The 23,605-nt window shown below is 36.2% G+C and overlaps 3 protein-coding genes across 7 annotated transcripts in view; 1 reads left to right on the top strand and 2 right to left on the bottom strand.

The window, feature by feature from the left end:
* The window catches only part of camk1b (calcium/calmodulin-dependent protein kinase Ib), a 57,121-nt gene extending 49,011 nt beyond the window's left edge, over window positions 1–8,110 (bottom strand). The window contains exons 1-3 of one of the 2 annotated variants that reach the window (XM_016251914.1): window positions 8,004–8,110; window positions 6,515–6,527; window positions 1,614–1,724 (exon numbers count right to left, since the gene is read on the bottom strand). In XM_016251914.1, coding sequence (XP_016107400.1) covers window positions 1,614–1,724; window positions 6,515–6,525 — 122 coding nt within the window. In that variant the 5' untranslated portion in view covers window positions 6,526–6,527; window positions 8,004–8,110. The remainder of the gene's footprint in view (window positions 1–1,613; window positions 1,725–6,514; window positions 6,528–8,003) is intronic. The other variant, XM_016251915.1, reaches the window with a different exon arrangement.
* Window positions 8,111–10,118: 2,008 nt separating this feature from the next.
* On the top strand, window positions 10,119–20,878 carry nek4 (NIMA-related kinase 4). 4 transcript variants are annotated; one of them, XM_016251909.1, is made up of 16 exons: window positions 10,119–10,359; window positions 12,635–12,901; window positions 12,989–13,186; window positions 15,116–15,223; window positions 15,343–15,497; window positions 15,583–15,715; window positions 15,811–16,413; window positions 16,837–16,890; window positions 17,236–17,379; window positions 17,571–17,693; window positions 17,835–17,901; window positions 18,831–18,889; window positions 19,185–19,276; window positions 19,481–19,698; window positions 19,856–19,989; window positions 20,439–20,878. In XM_016251909.1, exons 1-16 carry the CDS (start codon window positions 10,273–10,275, stop codon window positions 20,535–20,537), a joined length of 2,541 nt encoding a protein of 846 aa, XP_016107395.1. In that variant the 5' UTR covers window positions 10,119–10,272; the 3' UTR covers window positions 20,538–20,878. The 4 variants fall into 4 exon arrangements, with proteins under 4 accessions (XP_016107395.1, XP_016107394.1, XP_016107396.1 ...); XM_016251908.1 differs by having other exon boundaries at window positions 18,786–18,889; XM_016251910.1 differs by lacking the exon at window positions 16,837–16,890 and having other exon boundaries at window positions 18,786–18,889.
* Window positions 20,879–20,959: 81 nt separating this feature from the next.
* Window positions 20,960–22,450, bottom strand: spcs1 (signal peptidase complex subunit 1). Its single transcript, XM_016251913.1, has 4 exons — window positions 22,138–22,450; window positions 21,469–21,528; window positions 21,291–21,377; window positions 20,960–21,210 (listed from the first exon to the last, which is right to left on the bottom strand). The coding sequence occupies exons 1-4, from the start codon at window positions 22,171–22,173 to the stop codon at window positions 21,085–21,087; spliced, it is 309 nt and encodes a 102-aa protein (XP_016107399.1). The 5' UTR covers window positions 22,174–22,450; the 3' UTR covers window positions 20,960–21,084.
* Between the last annotated feature and the right edge of the window lie 1,155 nt (window positions 22,451–23,605).

Genomic DNA, 23,605 nt, shown 5'->3' with positions numbered 1-23,605 from the left:
AGTTTGGACCAAACGTGCAGGATGGAGGTTTTTTTTTTTTTTTTTTTTTTTTTGAAAGTGCTAAAAAAATCATTTAAAAAAAAAAGCTAAAGAAAAAAAAAAATAAGTAAGAACAACTCAATTGAAACATTTACATAATTAACACAAAGTACCGTCACGTATATTCGAGTTTTAAGGCATAACTGCGCAAACTAACCTCTGATGTGGCATATATTATGCTTCTATCCATAAGTATCCATGTTACAATTCAATATTATGAAAAAATATTTTAAAAATATTAATCGCAATGAACAGTTCACAAGATAAACGACAATACAACATGATAATCAAACACAAGGCCCAAATAGCTGATCTCCATTCACTACGTTGAAGTGTTCCAATAAACACACACATCAACACAAGCATCAGAAAATGAAAGGTTAATTCGTAAAAACCTTTTTCCGATAACACGATTTAAAACTCTCACTCCCAAAAAGAATACCTCTTCTCACTCAACAAAAACATTAACCCCAAAACTATGCACTGTGGAAGGTCGACTTACTTGTCGACTTATTTGTTGGGGGCTGATATGAACTGCCTTTACATACCCCCTACGCCATTTTCTTCAGGAATCGTACCGTTTATAAAACAATTTTTTTCGTATAAACCATAAAACCATAACAGGAATATTTCACACACATTTTAAAGACACAAAAATCAAGAAATACATCAGAGAAACGAAAAATAAACTAAATATGTACAAATACCACACAAAACTCAAATATTTGCAACTTACCCCGATAACACTGACATGTGCCTGTAGATAGAAACATTCCAGGACAAGTGCTGAAGGCCTTTTCTACTCACTTCACCAGCCCTGTGTTGAAGGAGAGTGAGAGTGGGTTTGGACCAAACGTGCAGGATGGGGGTTTTTTTTTTTTTTTTTTTTTTTCTCGAAAGTGCTAAACAAATCATTTAAAAAAAATAGCTAAAGAAACAAAACAATAAGTGGGATCAGAACCAGAAAAATTGATATCTAAGAAAGCTTCTTTGTATTAATAAGCACTTTCTGTAAAATGGCCTGGACAGTTTCATATCAGAATGACAGCAACATATGAGCAGTTGTGGGAATTTTGATGCTGCTTGTCAAATTGAGAATATCTGGTTTGTTTTAAGAGAGTCTTATTATAGATATTTATAGCTTTTTTCTCTGAAGTAATATTAGTCAAGGCTTCTTGCATCAAAAAATACTCTGAATAAAACAGACCGTTTTTGCTACTATACCTTTAAGACCTCTATTCATAAATGAGCTATGTTATGATTGGATAATTTCCTAATGTAATCTGATTCGCAGAGTGGGCTGAGTACTAAATACTGAATGTTCCCTATTAAAAGTCCATTAAAAGCTTGCTTTCTTGATTGGCACATTTTATGATCGTGTAACTTGGAACAAAAGAGAAGTGCCATGTCCACATTGGTCAACACAAAAAAAGTTCTCAGCACAAAATTGTTACACAATTCAATTCAGACAAGCTGATTAATGTCAGGAAGAAACAACCGCCATCAGCTCAAATGCAAACATCAGCGGTAGCTTTGTAGATGCTGAGTTGGAAGTAAAATGTTCTTATACTTACGTTCCCAAAACCTCTTTGAAGTCATAGATGTCCTTGATGCTCGACGTTTTCTTTTTCCAAGAGTGTCCATCCTCTCCCAATGGCATTTTGCTACGGTCAATGTTGGATAAACTGAGAGAAGAAGAGGAAACCATTCAATTACTATGCTATGCAACACAATCCTACAGATTTTTCAGGCCAAATCTTACATTCTGTGACATGAAATTTCCCAGAAACGAACTCGGCTTCAGCTGAATTTCTAAAAACTTTGACCTATAGGGCAATTCACTTGGCCTTTGACCTCACCATGTGGAAATATTCAGGTTTACATGACTGCAGTATCATTTAGCTACAAGTGTCACCTTAAGTCACATGATGTGTCTTTAAAGCTATGATGAAAATTACAGGCCTCTCTCATCTTTTTAAGTGGGAGAACTTGCACAATTGGTGGCTGACTAAATACTTTTTTGCCCCACTGTATATACATATCTATGGTCAACACTGAATGTGGCGCGGTGAGGCACGACAAATCCCGACAGAAAACTGCTGCTGCGTTCTATTTATGACGTATTGACACAAATTTCAAAAGATTTTCAACGGTCGCTTTGTACTAGACAGACTTTAGCTGTTGCGGCGCAGGCACAGTGTTACTCACCTATCGAGAAGAAACAAAGCAACCTCGGCATCTGATCGCAGGCCTTCCGCTCCTTGAGTTCTCTCCAGTGCTGGAAAGCTGATTCGATATTTACACAGGTCCGAATTCTTGCCTTAAGCCTTCTTTTGTTCCGCAGACGTTTTCCTCTTTCCACCATCTCTATCTTTCTGTCGCTCGGCTCGCTAATGTCCATCTTGTGCACTGAACGCTCTCTCCTCCACATCATGAGTAGACACGCCCCTTACTGCTGATTGGCTACAAGTTTGTTTTGCTATTCGGCCCGAAACTGTTTTCTTAAGCGTTTTTGAAAAATCACTTACCCCACCTTTAAGAACTTTTACTATGTGTAAACTGATCAGTATTAAGACACCATCATGTCAAAGCAAGTGCTCCCCATCTGTCTGTTTTTCCTTGAATATTTCAAAGCAAGGGTTCTGACAACTACACACTTCTATAACCCAGGCCTGTTTTATTTAGCTCAGTCTTCAGTGAGACATGAGAGTGTAAACTAAGCTCAGTCAGCCGCAGCTACATAAAGAATCTTGCAACACTTGTTTTTCCACATGGTTTTATCTTTTATAGCTTGTTAGTTTGTACTGCACATACAAAGAAAAAGTTTAATTCTTAGCTGGTTAAGCATAGTGGAAACTAATGATTGTATGTCTTAATTCAAGACACTAAGAAAAACTAATTTACCTGCTACTTACCTGTTCTATACCTGATCAAAGCTTCCACCTGGACAAAAATGGCTAAAGGGCACCGTTAGGGGCCATTCATGCAGAAAATGTTTTTGTGCTTAAAAACACAATACGCAGAGTCGTTGAATGAAAAAAAACTGCAATGTTTAGAGACCAGTTTTTTTTTTTAATTTCTCTTTTCTTTTTCTTTTTTAAGTTGAAGTGTTTTAATGTGAGCGTGGTGCTTTTAGAATGGAGTCTCAAACACGTCAATGTTTTTACAGAGAGAGAGAGAAAAAAACGTTCTGTGTGATGGAACACAGCAGACACCCAGCGAAACTTTCAGCTATAATTATATATGCAGTATTGAATGGCTTATATTGACCAATCAGCATTAAATATCAGTATCGGAAACTGTATTAAAAAACTAAACACATTAGACATTTAAAAACACTATTAAATTTATAACACTCTTAAATGTAATCTTCAGTAGATCTCAAAATCAATATGCAATTTTCATACTGAACATTATAATGTTGCGATTGTAAATGTTGTAGAATATAGCATTTAGTAGGTTTTTATAATTTGACAATTTTATAATTTATTCTATCACTATATCACCATAACATGAACATAATTAGTGGTTTATTGCATTGGCCAGAATTTAATATTGGTGCATCCCTCAAATTTACAATATTACACTGAAAAGATACAATGTAATAGCTCTGGAATATTACAAGTAGAAATATCGGTTACGCTTTATTTTAAGGCGTCCTTGTTACTATGTAATTATACAGTTAAGTACTGAGTAATATTAATTAACTACATGTACTTACTATATGGTTAGGATTAGGATAGGGGTTTGGCTTAGGGTTACTTGCATGTAATTATGCATAATCAATTGTTATTATAATAGTGCATGTAAAATGTGAAACATTAAAATAAAGTGTTGCCGAAATATTGCACGGCTTTCATAACAAAACCTAAAATGCGTGACTTTGTAAATCTTTAAATAGAATTTTGCCATTTGATTTTCAATACGAGAAACAGCTTATGAGATGTGAATGTTACTTTCACTCCACGCAGCCGCAGGGATATCCTAAGATCAATACCAAAATAACATTTACGCAGCTTTGCACATGGGTCAAAGACGAAAAAGGGTTAAAGCATAAAAACAATAAGTGCAATACTGTTTTAAATTGTTGTTGTTTTTCCAAATTAAAAAAAAAAAAAAGTTTTATGTTTAATTTATTACAATCGTGCTTTTGTTTTTCTGAGCAAAAAAATAAATATTATACATTTCGATTTTCAATACGAGAAACAGCTTATGAGATGTGAATGTTACTTTCACTCCACGCAGCCGCAGGGATATCCTAAGATCAATACCAAAATAACATTTACGCAGCTTTGCACATGGGTCAAAGACGAAAAAGGGTTAAAGCATAAAAACAATAAGTGCAATACTGTTTTAAATTGTTGTTGTTTTTCCAAATTAAAAAAAAAAAAAAGTTTTATGTTTAATTTATTACAATCGTGCTTTTGTTTTTCTGAGCAAAAAAATTAATATTATACATTTCCCCCTGATTTACAGAAGAAACCCACTAAAATCATTCAGTGTAACAATCTTGTCAGGCATATTTACAACAAAAATCAATTTCTGACATATTAAAAGACTAATTACTTTCACCCCAAATACTAATTAGTTGTAATTTTACATTTTGAAAATGTGCCACTATCCTACGTTTGGCCCATTTGTCAGTAATATTTTTTTTACTCATTTAAAACACAATAAAATTGAATATGCTCACTTATTCTTTTATATATTTTAATAAGTAGGCCTACAAGTCAGAATAAGCATGTTGTTTGAATTTTTACATAAATCTTGCGTTAAACTGAATGACAATGTAACATTATTTCAACCAGATTTTGACATTTTATTCTCCAAAAACTTATTTGAAACCTTAAAAGTAGATACTTTACTTACATTTAACGTGCTTTCTATGGACATAAAATCACTTTTGTACATTTCTTTTGATGCGGACATCTTAACGTCTTTGACCCACATTCGGTCGCCCAGCAGGTCTGCAATCTTCAGCAATCACTTTCAGGAGAGACTCACGACTTGTTGTGTCTGCTTTGTCTATATTCTTTGTGCTAAAAGTTGTTACATCAACTCAGGGAGATAGTTCATGCCAAACCATTTCACCTAATGTCAATCATAATGGTCTACTGTGCTGTTTTTGGCCATGTCTATTCTAACTTAAACACAATTGGTGGTCTACTGTATTCTTTCTTTGTGATGACAATGTTTCCATGGGAACCCGGTGATCCACAGTGTGTCCGGATCCAAATGGCAAGCTACTAGAGCAGCTGCGGTGGGATCTCGGTTGGTTTAGGCGTACAGTTTGGGTAAACACTCTAAACTGTTTAAATATGTGCATTTAGGGAGGGCTGTCTCTCCGGTAAACCTCTGTTAATTGTTTCTAAATCGGAGACAGTACATTTCTTCTTTCCTAAAACAGAAGTTGTGCAAAATGAGGTAGCAATATTGGGTAATGTCACGGCCATGTTACACTGATAAGACAACTGAGCATTTAAAGTTTGCTAGCATCAAAATGTAATTGCTTCAAAGTCATAGTTGAACCTGGCACACATTAAAGATAGTTCTGGATTTAGTAAGTTCAACTCTAATGACAGCAACTGTGGCATGCTCTAATTTGACAGAAAATAGATCAGACCTTTAGTTTATATAAAGCCGCACAGACTAAACACTTTTTTTAATGGGTAACATCAGACTTCTCACTAGACCGCAGGATGTAGTGTATTAGGAAATACTTGATGTCACAGCACAACTAAACTGACTCCACAAATATTGATTTCTCAAAGTGCTACGCTGCAATACTGTAATAATTGAAATCTGAACTGGTTCATAATTGCTACGGTCACACTTTTGGTTTAAATACTGGATACTCTTTGGTTTAAATACTCTCTTAAAAATGGTATACTTCCTTAAAACTTCGGCATTCCAGACAGATGACAACCCCACACAGCTAAAGACAGCAAAGAAAGAGTGCAGGAGTTAAATGTGATGCCCGGGCTGACATCTAACATGGACACATGCAAAGAAGATGGGAGACATTCAATGCTCTCTATTGACAGACCCATTTTCTCATTGAGAATCACCAGAGCATCCAGACACATCCCTGAGTTAGACTAAACTTCATCCAAGACTCCCCAGGCAAGCAAAATATGAACATACACCAAAGATTTAAAGGCATCCCAAATCTCAGGCAAGCAGTTTTAAGAGTCGTATACATAGGCACCATATATCATAACAAAGGTACTTGCATCACTGTGCATGCAGGTCCAGTGGTAGAAAGGGTTTCAACTCATCGTTTGTTAGTGTGGAACCAAGTAGAGGTCAAGAAATAGATTGTAGAAGAGCTATGAACTAACCCACATAGAAAGGAGAATCAAATGGCAAGCTTGAAGGATTGAAAACAGACACATCCATACACAACGCTACCATCTAGATCATCATGCAGCATTCAAAATGTGGAATTCATCAGACAGACAATGGAGATACTCACTGGCTTCCCATGGCTGCTCAGAAGAGGACAGAAGAGATACAGAGTGACACCTAAACCTTTAGCAGGTCTGAACAGTGTCACACCACACAGAACAATTCATGATTCGTGCTAATAGAGTCTGTCGGGGGCGTTTATGACCACAAACTGCGCTTCCCCTTTTAAGGTGAGCTATCTAACCACAACATAATTCAAACTCAGGAAGTATAGAGCTTACATACACACAGCGGTAACCTTAGCGAGTCTCCTCTCACCCTAAAAAAAAGGCCTCCACTTCAGTATGAGCGAAAACAAGCTATATAATGACTTGCTTTATCCGTTTACAAGGTTCCAAAATCAACATTGGTCAGTGATCATTAGAACTATGCCAGAAATCAAACGAATCAACATACCCCCAAATTGGGGAAGCTCATAGCGACTCAAATGCAGGTCTGTTCTTCACACATAGCATCTCAATATATAGTGCAAAAGCCGTATGGACTAATTTTATGGTGCTTGATTTATTTTTTGTTGTTATTTGTGGAGCTTAATAGACTTAGCAGCTATGGTCTGTTGCAAAATAGGGCTGGGTTGACAACACCTGTTAATCAATTTTAATCGATCTTCATTTTGATTATAAAATATTTAATGTTTTCTTTTGAGGCAGTTTCAGAACTTCACTGCTGTTAGACAACAAGAGAATATTTGCTGAATATATATGTACAATATTTTTACTGTTAGTGATGTCTTATTTAATGTACGATTGAATAATTTTGTCACGAAAACCAGTTCCCTAAAAACCACTTTGCTAAGCAATTTCACTCATGTGTTGTAGTTTTGCGGTCACGTTTGATGGTTTTTAACTGCCACTTTTGAGGAAACAGCCTGACAAAGTCATAATAACGGTTATGAACACCATTACAGTAAAGGTGTCAACGTGGAATGACATCAAATCAGTGTTAATGGCACTAACAAATCCTGAGTGACTGATAAACAGATGACAATTTGCTGAAATGTTCACTAGTCTGATGTCAGAATGTTGCGGAAGTTCAAAAGAGTCATTTTTGCAATTTAGTACCATTAAATGCTGCTGGGATATGTTTTCAGTTTTTCAATAAAAACTGAAAAAATATTTTTTTTTATATATTTGAAAACAAGAAGTTGATGCATCATAATGACAATGTAAAATAAAAAATAGATATATAAATATATATTGTTTCTCATCTCCATCCATTGCATACTATCAAACCATCAGCTGTCAAAGTTTTAGTGCATTCAAAGACCTATAGGAGTGTTTGACCACATCCTCTGATTGAGTTAGATAACTAACCCATCATAAAGTCATGTGGAGTAGAGACAACCAGCTAATACAAACTATAGCCGACTGTAAACTCTTAATCTGTGGGACTAGCCTGCATTCGCAAGTGCATGGCATGCAGCAGTTATCGATCATGCACGCCTGTCCTCAACATGTCGTGTTAACACAGCGTTCACATGCAGTGGATGTCGGTACCTGTGTATCGCAGAGGTGCAGAGGTGCAGAGGCGCGTCTCTGGCTGTGATCTGAATGTAGTGCGCTCGCACTGGTCTCGCGGAGCTCTGCCTGCTGCTGCTGCTTCCTCCGGCTGACCCAGTCTCAGCGCGCCCTGACGTCACAGCGCCTCTGCTGCTCTGCGCCAATCAGATGAAAGAGATCGCTGACTCTCAGGTAATGGGGGCGGGGTTATGTCTGTCCTAATCGGTGTTCCTAGAATTAGATTTTCATAGCTGGCATTATCTGATATCCATATTCCTCAGAGCTCAGGATGTGCTGGTCAGTGTTGGGGAAAGTTACTTTTAAAAGTAATGCATTACAATATTGCGTTACTCCATAAAAAAAGTAACTATTTACGCTACTTAGTTACTTTTTATGGACAGTAATGCGGTACGTTACTTTTGCGTTACTTTTTAAATCTGGGCAGGGCTTGCTTGTTTGTTTTGAAAATAAAAAAGTTCTATTTTTGGCAAATATAAAAGCCTTTTCAGACCAAAAGTGAAATGAATAAGCCTCAGGCTGAAGGGAAAGTACAGTAGAATGCAGAAGAAGAAATTCAACACACTTCAGCAATAAACAAAGACACACAAATGTTTGTCTAGAGTAATTTGTGCTTATTAGTACGGTTGAACTGGATCATCGAAGGTCAGAAGCAAAGACATTGGTTAATAGAATGGGATTAAATACATAAAGCATATTTGTGTTGTTTAACATTGAATTATTGCAGGTTTGCGTCATATTCTGAGTTGCATTATTTTTATTCATTTTGAGGAATACTGAATCTGTGTTCTTTTTTTTGTGAGTGAGATGAATTAATGCATATTCATATTTATTTTAGAACTACAGTAACATCTGATTTCTCTCAACATGGGGAACGGTGAGCTGTCAATCAATACATTGGTTAAAAAAAGTAACTTGCGTTTCTTATTTGAAAAAGTAACTCAGATATTCTCTTGTAAATTAAAAAGTAATGCGTTACTAGTTACTTGAAAAAAGTAATCTGATTACGTAACTCGCGTTACTTGTAGTGCGTTACCCCCAACACTGGTGCTGATGGGGAAATGTGCTTAAGAAAATCTCTCTCCCTCGATCTCTTTCCGCTGATAGAAAAGTACAGCTACAGTTTCAACAGTGATATTGTGTAATGTTCTTACAATCTGAAATAGCTATTTTCTGTTTTAAAATGTAATTTATTCCTGTGATGCAAAGCTGTATTTCCAGCATCATTACTCCAGTCTTCAGTGTCACGTGATCCTTCAGAAATCATTCTAATGTGCTGATTTGCTGCTCAAGAAACAGTTCTTTCTTTCTTTCTTTCATTATGTATTTATTTATTACACCGTCCAAACGTTTAAAAAAAAAACTAACTAACTGAATGAATGAATAAATATATCCAGCAAAGATGCATTCAGTTGATCTATGCATTGCTGTTATTAAGCAGCAAAAACTGTTTGCAGCACTGACAATAATTAGAGCATTTGTTAATAACCCAGCACTAAATCAGCAGGCTATTAGAATCGCCTATATGACATACAAAAATATGCATGTCCAATCTCGTATTTGCCATTTCCATGTAGTTGCAAAGTTATAATTGGCAATGGCATAATGTATAAAGGGGAACATCGAAATCCAATGGGGTACAATATGTGACTTCAGTCAGTTTAAATGCATTTATAGATTTTAAACTGTGTTCACTTCATCCACAGCACTGGTTTAAAAATGCATGACATTTGAAAACGTTGTTGCTTGTTTATTAACTGATGGTTTTATTGGTCTTTGCATGTGCCCCAAAAAACAGTGAATACAAACATTACGCCACCTACTGGTGACAATATTGTTTGACTTGGGCTATACTGGTTATTAACCTACACCTCTAATCTTTATAAGACTTTCCATACTCAATATTGATTGAAAATGTTTGTAGATGTTAATTATTATGACATAAAACAGCAGTCTCTCTGAGACTCTAATGACTAAGCGTTTTTCTTACTTGTCACGTGCCGCTGCGCCTATAGAGGGCGCTGTTGTCAAACTGCACACACATTGATCCGGAGCGTGCGGCGTTAAAGCGCTCAGCTGCCTGGAGACGCCGAAGCCCTGCTCGGCTGTTTCCGGTGCTCCGTGTCACCCAAAACAAGTTTGCAACAGACAAATCACAGAATAGCGCGCTTGCTTGTATTTTAACGTCTGCGGAAGGGCTTAGCATCACTCGCTATGTGATACAGAGAGCATCTTTGGACGGAGGATCATGGACAGTTACTTATTCGTGAGAGTTGTGGGGAAGGGGAGCTATGGGGAGGTGAATCTGGTCAGACACAGATCAGACCGTAAACAGGTAACAGAGTGGTGCGTGCATCTCAGACCTGTGCGGTCCTGCTAAGCAGTAACACGCTGGTTTATATTTACAGAACATGGGGACAGGAGAGCTGTCAATCGATACATTGGGAAAAAAAGTAACTTGCGTTACTTAATTGAAAAAGTAACTCAGATATTCTCTTGTAAATTAAAAAGTAATGCGTTACTAGTTACTTGAAAAAAGTAATCTTGCGTTACTTGTAATGTGTTACCCCCAACACTGTATATATATATATATTATACACACATACACACACAAAGAAAAACAAGTAAATAGAATACAAAAATAGAAAGCTAGTGTTTGTTTTTACTTGTATGTACCATAATAAAGCAACGATTTTAGGTGTGACGCGAATATGTTGGGGGTACTTTATGGAATTTAATTGACATGATAAAACAAACACTGTGTATTTTTTAGTTTTTGTGGTTGGTGCAGTTACTTGTGATTATGTGGAGAGCTGATCAAAGCAGAACAGCTTGTGTACGTTGTAAAAGCGCCACGTTTTAGAACTGCAATGCTACAATTCATTTCAATGACACCTCAAAACTATGAAATATAAAGATTTTTAATATCATACTAAATGACAGCATTATGATCAGCACCTTGCCATAGTAGACATTCAACAATTGTTACTGCACATGGCAGCAGAAATACTTTTGATAACAAAATCTAGAAGTAAATATTCCATAATTTATAGACAATTCTGAACTTTTGAACAAATCCACCAAATACTATGGAAACCCATATCTGCTACATAAGAAAAAAAAACGTACTTTGGTAAATCATAATTATGACATAAAATTTCATGATTACGAGATAAAAGGTCATAATAATGAGATAAAGTCAAAACTGTCACATACTAAGCCATAATGGTGAGACAAAAGTCATTTATGAGATAAATACATAATTATGAGATAAAGTCAAAATTATTACACACTAAGTCATAATTTTGAGAATGGAACTTTTGACAAACAATCACAATTTTAATGTCATAATTAAAGATTTTCTCACATAATTTATATGTTTAACTAATTGCCAAACTCAACTAATGCCTTATTTTTAAGCATTAGTTAATAACAGACTTTGTTGTTGTTGATATTACAGCTGAGAGTTAGCCTCTTCTATCAAAATGTGTATTTGCATATTTTAGGAAAAGCTTTGGGATTTTTAATTACTTTATGATGCGTTTAATATTCCTTGTACATAACACATTTATAGTAACTTATAATGTAAGAAAAAAATTATGAGTCTGCAGGACGCTTCACATCAGAAGGATTATGTACGAATACAAGTGTGTATGAAAAACAGGAATCAAATCAAGCTTTTAGACATATAAAGTATGTTTTAATTGTATTGATATTGTTGACTTGTTTGATCAGTTACTATAAAGGCAGCTGACATCCTGCACTGTAATTATTTTGAGAAACTTTTTTCTTACAATTTTAAATAAAAAAATGTAATTATCATGCATGCATTTTTATTGAGATATTACATGAAATATTTATTTATTTAACAAAGATTTCTGACAACGAAGGCCCGTTTAGTTGTATTGTAGAAGTGATTACAATTTTGGAAAATCTTAGAAGAAAAGGTTATCAGCACCTAAAACACTCTCTTTTATACAAATACGCACATTTTAAACTTGATATTGAAACGTCCGTTTCGTATGTGCTGTGCTGCATAATGAAACATAAAAAACAAATGATAATAAATAAGAAAAAAATTGTGTGCCTCTTTCGGTTTCTTAAAAAAATGCTTCAGTTTTTACGGATCTATCTATGCAACTTGAGTCTGTAGAGTGCAGTGATTTTTATCCTTTTTGATTTTAATATCGAAAACTAAAATGACTGTGAAACATATTTTATTGGATTGTGCTGTTTTTAGTGTAAATAGACAACGGTTTTATTCAGAGATGTGTCTACCTGGTTTATTTAAAAGTGTATCACCTGATTGTATTTTAGAATTTTTGATATGTCTTTTACAACCTTTTGTTAATTGTATATTTTGTAAAATTTATTCAGAGATCGCCATGAAAATAGCCTTGATGTTAAAAAGTGAATAAATAAAAAATTATAATATAAAATAATGGACGTGTGATTTGGTACATATGATTGCTGATATGATCCTTCTTTGTACACCAAACATTAGAGCATCTTTGTTTGTTTTTTTTATAAATGTGGACATTTTCCACTAGAATTTCTGTCTTTTGTTTATGTGCAAAGTTATAACACAATATATTGTGTGGTTTTGGCAGTACGTGATCAAGAAGCTGAACCTGAGAGCATCCTCCAGACGCGAACGGCGAGCCGCGGAGCAGGAAGCACAGCTCCTCTCACAGCTCAAGCATCCCAACATCGTCACATACCGGGAATCATGGGAAGGCGAGGACTGTCAGCTTTACATCGTGATGGGATTCTGTGAGGGAGGAGATCTTTACCGCAGACTCAAACAGCAGAAGGGAGAACTGCTTCCTGAGAGACAAGTTGTGGAGTGGTTTGTTCAGATTGCCATGGCCCTCCAGGTAAGTCGATGACCATCCTTCCATCCATCTGTCCTTTCTGAGTTTCTAGCTGAATAATGCAGCTTTTGCATTTTTGTTGATCCCTAGTATTTACATGAGAAGCACATTCTGCATCGAGATCTGAAAACGCAGAATATCTTCTTGACCAAGACCGATATAATCAAAGTGGGTGATCTGGGCATCGCGCGGGTCCTGGAGAGTCAGAACGACATGGCCAGCACTCTGATCGGCACACCTTACTACATGAGTCCAGAACTGTTCTCCAACAAACCATACAACTACAAGGTACTGCATGAACACAACTTACAACGATCATTAGTACAGCACTAGATTCAGTAGGGCTGGGTAAAAAAATACCCATTAAATATTAATCGATTATCATTTTTACGGAATGATATCGATTATTAAATCCCAAGAATCGATTAGTCTAGCCTGTTTTCAGTTAATGGATGGAACGTTGAAGGGCACCTCCCATCCAATATATTGCAATAAGCATTGTGCTTTGGTACTTGTAATATGAAACAAAGTCTCAGATTTCAAATTCTGTCCATTGTATTGCAGTATTCAGACAATAAATGCCGTTTTGGCACTGTTTAATGTGAAGTGACAGATCGCTGTAGCGCCTCTGTTCAATAGACGCGGCAGTGCGAGGCTCACATGAACTAATCATCTCCTCCACATTAATACAATTTCAGCACAAAATAAACATGACTAAACATCTGAAGGTAAGTTAAGAGAAAGAGTACAACTTTACAACCCGTATCCTGTCTCATGTAATTCCTCAATCTGTGTTTCAGCCGCACAAAGATGTCAATATAACTGCTTGTACAATGTCACGTAACGTCACATTTACCTCAGAAAAACATATTCGGTGACCATAAACTCATTAGTCTGATAGAAAAATAAACTGTGGAGAGGGGCATTTTGCTTAATATATGCACCATATAACATTCATTATAAATGTTACTGTTCTTCAATGTTTAGTTTATGTTTGAATAAATCCATCAAGTTTTTATGACAGCCACCATTATGTTTATATATAAAAAAACGAATTGAAGTAGAAATGTTATTATGCAATTGTAACTTTATTATTTTAAAAACATTGTGTAATTTGAACAAATCAGTCAATTTTAACCTTCAATATTATAGTAATGTAGTACCAACTGGCTCTCATGTATATTTTACAGCATTAGTTAAGAGATTTTTTTTCCTTGAGAAAATTTGGCATGTACTGTACCTGATATATATCCAAAATAACCGATATCGAATCGAATCGCAAGCTTGTGAATGAGAATCGAATCGTGAAATGTATATCAAAACCCTGCCCTAAGATTCAGTATGTCTCAGTTTTAGTTAAATGACTTTTACTACTTTTGATATGTCACGAAACCTGTCAAGAACATACTGAGGCTATATTTTTCATCTCAAAATTAAAAGAAAAAACTATATATTATATTGTGTTGTTGTTTTTATTTGACAATTAAACACATATTCTGTACTAATTCCCAATATTTCAATGCAAATTTATTTAAATTAGAAATGTTTTGTAGCAAGTTTTTTTAAACTTTCTTTTCATCAAAGAATCCTAAAAATGTATAATCATGTCCACAAAAAATATTAAGCAGCACAACTGTTTTCGACATTGATAATAATAAGAACTGTTTGTTGAGCAGCAAATCAGCATCTTAGAATGATTTCTGAAGGATCATGTGACACAGAAGCCTGGAGTAATGATGCTGAAAATTCAGCTTTGAAATCACAGGAATAAATTATATTTTAAAATATAGTACAATAGAAAACAGTGATTTTAAATTGCAATAATATTTCACAATATTACAGTTTTTATTGTGTTTTTGCTCAAACAAACGCAGCCTTGGTGAGCATAAGAGACATTTGCTAATATCATTTTAAAAAGCTTAACTGACCTCAAACTTTTGAGTAGATTTTATGTTGCCTTAATACTATGCAATATGCTGTTTTATAGTAATGACAATGAATTAATGAGAATAAATACAATTAGAAAAAAACTCTCAAACTGAAAATGTCTGAGGATTTATTCATTTTTAGGACCAAAATCTTAATAGTCCTAAACCAGACTTTATTTTCTGTATGCAAAATTCATCTTTTTTTTCATTTTGGGGTGGCCTGGACTCTCTTTACCCAGATATTTTGTGTTTTAGATAAATCATTATTTATGTTTGGTTGTGTTTGCAGTCAGACGTGTGGGCCCTGGGATGTTGCGTGTATGAAATGGCAACTCTAAAACATGCTTTCAACGCAAAAGACATGAACTCTCTCGTGTATCGTATCGTAGAAGGGAAGGTACATGAATTTATTCATCATCTGTTTCACTGAACTGTAAATATTTGCATGCATCAAATCTAAAGAGCTGTTCATTCAAAACATTCTTACAACATTGTAAATGAACTTTTAATGTTCAGTTGCCCCAAATGCCGAGTAAGTACGACCCCCAATTGGGAGAACTGATCAAGCGGATGCTGTGTAAGAAACCAGAGGACAGGCCAGATGTCAAACACATCCTCCGACAGCCGTACATCAAACAGCAGATCTCCATGTTCCTGGAGGCCACAAAAGAGTATGTGCACTTTTTCATGTCGTTAAAGTTGAAATCAAAATATTGAAATAGTTTAAACTCATCTGTCCTGTTACTGATCTAACAGAAAAACCGCCAAATCACGGAAAAATGCAGCGAACAGCAAACCGAACAGTGCCGGATCTGATGCATCAACCAGACCAAATCATGACGTTCAGCCACGATGTCTTAACTCTGAATCAAAGGCCAGAGGAAGAAAGGTATGAAGAAATGGGAATCCTAGAAGTCTGCTATTCTTCTGTGCGAGGCATTGGTATGATCTCAATACGTCTGTTTTGTTTTCCACATTTCATAGGTGGAAGAAAACCACTTGAACCGACAAAAACCCTGTAATGGTGCAGTGGAAAAAGTGCTTCCTGACCCACACTTGCCCCCTAAATCTCCAAGTCGGGACATTCTTAACTCAACAGGTCCATCTACAGCAACCATTAGCAATATAGACATTGAAATCCAATCCCAGGAACAAAAACAGAGAAAAGCCAAAAAACCCAGCAGCCATCAGAACCACAAGCCGCCATCTGTGAGCAAGAGGAGAGAGAAAGAGGATCCTGGTCCTGCAAAGAAACACACTCTGAAACAAGCATTAGGTGTCAGCAGAGAGGAGGATAAGATGTCAGCGAGTGGACTGATATCTCCAAACTCAACTACACCCAAGCCTGCAGATCGAACCAAGATGCTAAGCAAGAATCAGGCTCTTAATGCAAGTATGGACCTTGAAGACGACACTATGAAGCTTCTGGAGGAGGCAGGGATGGAGGACATCCCACACGAGCCTATGGAACAACATCACAATGCTGAGACGAAGTCGGAGAGCCAAAGAAAGACTGTTGATGATGATCTTAGCAACGCTTGTGTCCTAAAGGATGTTCCTACTGGAAGTTCAACTGAGGAGAGTGAGGTAAGTTACTGTGATGGAACTGTGATCGAAACTTTTGATATATTTGCCTAATTTCTAATTATTCCAACATTGATGGGCATCAAAATATATTACGAACTGTGCTAAAATAAAGATTCAGTGTTAAAGTTTACTCAGAATAGGATTTTTACCTTTACTCAACCTTGTGCCATTCCCTTATGACTTACTTTCTTCTGTGGAACATAAAAGATGATACTTTCTCTCTGAGAAATATCTTAGTGGGTTTTGTCCATAAAGTGGAAGTTAAAATGTCATCAAAACTGTTTAGTAATCAGCATTCGTTGAAACATCTCCTTTTGCGTCCCAAATAAGAAAGAAACTCATATGGGGTTGGAACCACAACATTTAATGTCTGTGCTTTTCTTTACTCTGAAGACAATGTGTTTGTTGTCCTTCATATTCCAGGGAAGTTTAGACTCCACAGAGAAACTACTCAAGCCTGTTCCTGTAATTGTAATGGTAAAACACTGGTATTTATTTATATATTTTTTTAATTGTTTGCTTTTGGCAATAAATTGTTTGTTTTTGAGCCAGATGAAAGTGTTCAAATAACTAGTTTATTTATTTATATTATTATAAATATTGCATAAATTATTTATTTATTTAATTCTTAAACTTTTTTAGTTTTTGTTTGTTTGTTTGTTTTTTTAATTGGTCATTTAAATGCAAATAATTATTTGATTGTTTTTGTTGTTGATGCTGTATATTAGCTAAATATTTTTAATTTATATTTTTATTATAAATATTTAGATAATCCTTTAAAGAAAATGTAAACCAATTTAAACATTTATAATAACATTTTAGGAGCCTTCCAGTCCAGAGTCCACTTCAGCTCTCTCAGATCAAAGCAGACCAGTTCTTCAGCCCTCGTCCTCTGAACCATCCATGTCACGTCAGCACAGGCAGAAGAAGAAAGACAAGTCCCTCGATGACCAGAACAGCCATCAAGTGAGCAGTGTGGACATTGCACAGTATTTATTTTTTTAATTTTTTTTTTTTTTGCTCTTGTATTTTAGTATTCAGTGATAACTAAAATGTTAAATCATGTTTTTTTTAATCAAACACTTAACATGAACCAGAATTAATTCAGATTTCATTACTGTTGTCTTTCGCTCTCACTAAAACATTTGTATGTTTAGGTCAGAGCAGTGCCCAGACCTCTGCCGCCTCTTCCGGAAGATGTCCTATCAGTAAACAATGAACAGAAAGGCCACAGACCTGCCAATCTCTCGTCCTCTACCAAGAACTGTCCAGAGCTGCAGGTGAACCATTACGGACAGTACAGCCTATATTAAACAGCTGCATACAGCATATCCCTGCATAAATGCATGTCAGATACATACATGCATGTAGTAATCTGATGCTGCTGCTGCTGTTGTCAACAGAACTCACTTTACTTACAGAACCGTCCACTGTCAGCCAGGGAAAGGAGAAGACTGAAGCAATTACAGGAGAACTCCAGACAACAAGGTTTGTGGATTTCTCTGAATGCCATTCAATTGAATTTTGAAATGTTTAAAATACAACAGCGTGAATAGAAATGGACCAGAGCAAGATCTGAACACACTTTTAGGGTCAAGAACAATGACCACGTTAACATGGTTATTACATGGCCATAATAAAAATATTAAAACATTTTTTGTACATTGAAATAAAGCTGAAATTAAATATTAGATGAGAAACTAAAACTAAATGATCTTTAGAAATGTTGCATTTGCAACTGTCTTAAGTAAGTTTCCATTGAAGCACGAAACTACTAACTGGTAATAAATAAAACCAACAACTGAAAACTAACTAAAGCTGAAACTCAAATAAAAATAAATGAAACATAAGCAGTAACATGAAAAAGAAGAAGTATTAATAAAAATGACAAAATCACATTGCAAAATTACAATTAAACAACATTTTTAATAAAAACAATAAAAGCTCATTGAAATTATTTATAAAAAACTATATTATATAAATAACACTAAAATACCTCTACACCGCTATTGGCATATTTCTGTATTCATGTAATTGGAATAAACATTCTGAATAAATTTAGACATGCACAGTATGACCATGTTCTAATATCGCACTATTCTTTAGCATATACGCGCAGTCAATATGCAGGCTAGATTTTAAACCGTTCACTTTTTAGTCCATTTAAAAGGGGTCTGACATTCTGTTAAAGCGGCCTCAAGAGCGATAACACCCTTAAGAACCATTTCGGTGGATCAAAGCGAGACGTTTGTGCATGTGTCCATTGGAATGCATAAGAGAGCTGCCCACAGCTGCTGCATACATCAATTCAGATGAAAGGAGATTTTGTACAGCTTCATTGAATATGATTTCTTAGTTTCTTTTCTTTGAAGCTGTGTCCGCTGTCAAAAGGGTGCCTTGTGATGTCCCCTCATTAGACAGTAAGCAGACAGACCATCTAGACTGCACAACTTTGGAAACTTTGGAAACAAGAAAGGTATGTCTGATCTTTCTCGATGACTCAGGGCGCACTGTCAAAAACTATACATTCTTTTGTGTTCTGCAGAAGAGTCACTCAGATTTGGAATCGCATGAGGGTGGGTAAATGGTGAGATAATTTTCATATTTGGGTGAACTATCCCTTTTAGTAAATAAACCGGACCATCTCAACACAAGTAAACCTTAAGATAGGCTCTATGGAACCATTCAAAGCAGATGATATCTAACATAACCTCAGCTACTTGGTCAAAAGGGATCTTACCTGAACTATTTTGGTTCCCTTTGTGTATCAGGAGAGGAAGTGCTCATGGAGACAGTCTGACGAAGATGATTGTAGTTCCTCCACCAGCTCCACTGAACGTTCAGAGGGCGACTACAGAGAACGGTAAGACCTCCCACTAATTTGTACTCTAATGAGACATAACTGGCCGCATTTATGCATGTAAAAATTCCGAAGTGAGCCAGAATTCGGTCATATTCTGATTATGCATCTGTCATGTAAATCTGTTAACCATCTTGCCAATATTCTGGTTTTTAGAAATCTGAATAAGACGGCTGTCATTGACTTTGCATTGCTTTTTTTTTACAGAAAGTTTGAGACCAACGAGATGCAAGACTTGGTCCAAATGATGACGCAAACGTTACACATGGATGCCAGAGATGTATCATTTGAGCCAGATGGGTCGAGATGCCACTCCACTCCACTGCCTGAGTTCAAACTAAACAGGAAGTACAGGGACACCCTGATGCTTCATGGGAAATCCAGAGAGGGACAGGGAGATCACCAAATCAGTGGCTTCCCGTTAGGTAACAACGTTGTTTTACGTTTTGTTTTGTTTTCCTGGAACATTTACCCATCTGCAAATGAAACCGTTCAAATATTTTGAGTAAATGTGAATTTAAGCGATTTTTTTTTTTTCCGGTGACAGAATTTATCACCATGTTCCTAATTTTGTGTTTTTAGACGACAGCACGGGTCCAGCAAAGGTCAGGAGAGTGATCGAGCACTTGCGTACAGATGTGGTTAAAGGACTCGGGGTGAAGCTATTGGACAGAGTCCTGGACATCATGCAGGAACAGGATGAAGAGAAGAGAGAGGCAAGTTAACTAAAGTCTCATTGTATATTAGAAATAAACATAACAGTCTTTACTAATATGCCGTTGATTAGAACTTTTCAGTACCAGACAATGGGTCTTATTCACTAAAAATGTGTGAAATCTGTGCATGTACAAATCATCATTCAATAAGTTTTGTATTGCAATTTATTGTCAATTCATGAAAAAATTGGTTGAAACAAACATCAAGTATGCAGAAAATAACTTTTTTTTTTTTTCATGAGAAGTTCTCCTGTGCACATACAGTAAATAAAATATTCTATACTATTATTAGTACACGAGACCCATTGATTTTAGAGTAAAGTGACATTTAAATGAGATGTATTTATATTTAAAACAGTTTCATTTTAATGGGAAAAAAATAATGAAAACATTTTTAGAATTAAATGGCAGTTAGGCTAACGGATTTCTATTCTGTTTTTTATATCCAGCACCTACTGCAAGAGCTAATGGGGGAGGAAAAATACAAGCAGTATGCAATGAAAGTCCAACAGCTGAAGTTCTTTGAGGACGTTGCATTCACGGACTGAGCCAGATGCACACGAGGGATCCCTTATCAAACACTGATGTGCCATTTCTGCTGGTGGGCTGCAGACTTTTGTGCTCTTAAACACTTCACTGAAGCCTCTTATCAACAATCACTGTTACTTGTTCTATGTTTTTGTAAATGTGATATGCAAAAAAAAAAAAAATGCTGTTATTATGCACCTTTAAATTTCACAAAAGCATTATCATCTTTCTTTTGGAAATGTGAACCTATGCTATGTAGATAGTAATCTTGAATCACAAAAGAGATGTTAAAAATAGTTGCATTTTTTTCTATTTTCTGAACTGTATATTTATATTACGATATAATATAAATCAATAAGGAATGATTTATAATAAATGACACTTTTAGGAACCCCGTTCTGTCTCTTGCTAACAACACAAAACCAAAAAGGCCAAACAAAAGTACCAAACGCAGTTCTTTATTACATACTGAATGTTCAAACAGTGACAAAAAATGAATAGGTTTGTTTCTGTTGGACATCTATACGGCTTAGCTGTGCCAAATCCAAACTACAATACTGCCGTGCATCACTTGTGCTTCTTCTTCTTCTGAATCTCTTGAGGTTTGTCACGATTTTCTCCAGATGTGTCGGGCATAGCCGGCTGCCAGCTCAAAGGATTTTTTCTGTACACTGGCCAGGGAGGCAGGGTGAGCTGAAGAACACAGCCAGAATTACACTTTTTTTCCCCTACTTTTAACTTCAAATTAAGCAAAGAGTATTCTTATGACATACCAAACATGATATTGTGAATCCAGCCAACATTATGTAAACCGTCCACCCAAACTGCTGAATAGTAAAGCCATATATGAAGCCGATCACCTGCAGGGAAAGCAGACATGAGGCAGAGCAGAAATGACAGCATGTTGTTGTGATGGCTGTGAGAGTAAAAGAGCTGCCAGTGTTAACTTACCGCCGACACCAGAATGACTCCTTGGAAAATTTGCTCTGCAAGTTTCTGTCCTTTATAGTCCTGCAAACAGTCATTGTAAACATGAATATCCATGTTGCCTCAGGTTGTGCGATATATTGTATACGTCTATCTAAGATAATTCATTCTCATTCCGTTTTCTTATTGATACTAGAAACTTCAGAGCTGTAAAGACCATGCATAAGATAAGACATGTTTTTATTGGTGTATGGTTTTGCAAGAAATACTCAACAATAAGATAATGCTACCTTTTAGAAGTCATAAATGTATCATTTGCAAGCTAAGTGTAAAATACTCGGTCACATTTCAACCGCATAAAGTAACTGCCTCAACACCCCAATATATGTGTTATAGATTCCCTCATAAATATGTTTGATGAGAAATATTGTATCATATTTGTTACATTCACAATTCGTGTCAAGCTCGCAGTGCACACTCGTTTCAAACACTTCGGTTCTGATCCCAGCACTAACTATCTGGTGTTACTGTGTTGATTACTGCGGCAAAATATTACTAAAAGATTGTATACAGTAGAAATGAACAGGTCCGTCGCTAATGCGCTAGCTGCTAACATGTCGGTCTATCGAAGCTCCATCGAAACTAAACTCATGCACGCAGAGGAATAATAATTTATCGCAAACACAGGCTTACCATGTGTGTCGGAATGGATTTAAACGCTGAAAGCATTTTGAAATGACAAAATAAAGCTGCTCGAGAATATTATTGAGAAGAAAATGATGGTTTCCTGTTTGAAAGTGTGTACGTAGAGTTCCGCAGGACCCCTCAGAAAAACATCAGCGGGGCTATAATGCGTGCTATCTGCGCAGGCCAGTGGCAAATACGTCTTGTGACTGGAAATTATATCTCTCCGCGCAATTGTTGCTTACATAATAAGATACTACGCACTCAAAGAAGTAGCTGTGCGATTATAAATTAAAGTAAATGTATGTTTTTAACCAGGCAGTAAACTAGACGCCTACATCAGACCACTTATGGGCGTGGCCACTGAAACGATCAGATCTGTAACTCACAGGGAAGCACTCGCTCGCTCGCTCGCTCACATAAGCAGGAATGATTCAGGACAGGCTCGAGGATTTTGATTCATCTCAGTTATGCGAGTCTTTTGTATCATTTCACTCTTTTTCTCATTGGTTCGTTTTAGTCTGTGACCATTTCTGCAGGTTGCATCGTTACGCTAGTAGGACAAGCGAACTTTCTGAGTTACGAGTCAATGAATCATTCACTCATTTAAAAAAAATAATAATTTAATTCACCGAATCATGTTGTCATATTTTCATTCCGTCGTCTTCACTGCATGGTAAAGGTTTTTACACTGACAAAGCATTTGCACACAAGAAAAAAATAAACGTTTGATAAAATAATAACATTGAGAAAGAAAACACTCGCTGTGAAGCTCCGAGTCACATTCAAGACTCCAAACAACAAGCGACTCGTTCTGTGAAGGGGCGGTTCGTTTGGTAGGTCAAACCAATGAAATGCGCCTTCAAAGACCACACTCGAATTCTATTGGCTCTCGCTGCTGTCAGTCTTTGGACGTAGAAAAGCAGACGAGTCAATACGTGAAAGTTTACAAGCTCTCAAAAGATTCGCTCGCTGCTGTTGTGCGCTATCAATATAGCATATGTATCAGTAAAGGTCTTGTCGGCTGTGCCGTGTTCTGTGCTGGACTTGTTGATGTTGAGTTGGCGTTTTGGGCGAAGAGCCGAAGAGAGTCCAGACATTATAACGAGAAAGGTTTGTACACCGGCCGTTTTTATTCTTTTGTGTTGTTAACAGTTTTGGAGTTGCTTCTTTGCCTAAATGCTTTTTGTTTGTATGTGCAGGATATATTTTTTCCCTTTTGTGATTTCAGTCTCAAACTGTTTCTGTTATATTCCACTTAGCCCTCAGTTAAATACACATTCATGGTGTTTTCTGTGCTGTTTTACTATTGTTACTGTTTGTTTTGATGCAGAATTTAAACTCGAGTGCTGTTGATAGAGTGCCATGACTGTACGCAGAGGTGAATATTTTATACGAGTTATACATACTCATACCTCATACAGACACACACACACACACACACACACAGACACACACACACAGACACACACACACA

Source organism: Sinocyclocheilus grahami, unplaced genomic scaffold (assembly GCF_001515645.1).
Source record: "Sinocyclocheilus grahami isolate Dianchi unplaced genomic scaffold, SAMN03320097.WGS_v1.1 scaffold1076.1, whole genome shotgun sequence".
Lineage (NCBI taxonomy): Eukaryota > Metazoa > Chordata > Actinopteri > Cypriniformes > Cyprinidae > Sinocyclocheilus > Sinocyclocheilus grahami.
The sequence above is the reverse complement of the archived record's forward strand: the minus strand, read 5'-3'. Positions and strand labels throughout refer to the sequence as shown.

Excerpts from the sequence above, each read along its gene's own strand:
- nek4 (XM_016251908.1), top strand. The coding sequence starts at position 10,273 with ATGGACAGTTACTTATTCGTGAGAGTTGTGGGGAAGGGGAGCTATGGG. Across the intron at positions 19,277-19,480 it reads GAGGGCGACTACAGAGAACG|AAAGTTTGAGACCAACGAGA; the intron begins GTAAGACCTCCC and ends TTTTTTTTACAG. Across the intron at positions 19,699-19,855 it reads AATCAGTGGCTTCCCGTTAG|ACGACAGCACGGGTCCAGCA; the intron begins GTAACAACGTTG and ends TTGTGTTTTTAG.
- spcs1 (XM_016251913.1), bottom strand. The coding sequence starts at position 22,173 with ATGCTTTCAGCGTTTAAATCCATTCCGACACACATG. Across the intron at positions 21,529-22,137 it reads AATCCATTCCGACACACATG|GACTATAAAGGACAGAAACT; the intron begins GTAAGCCTGTGT and ends GACTGTTTGCAG. Across the intron at positions 21,378-21,468 it reads GAGTCATTCTGGTGTCGGCG|GTGATCGGCTTCATATATGG; the intron begins GTAAGTTAACAC and ends CTTTCCCTGCAG.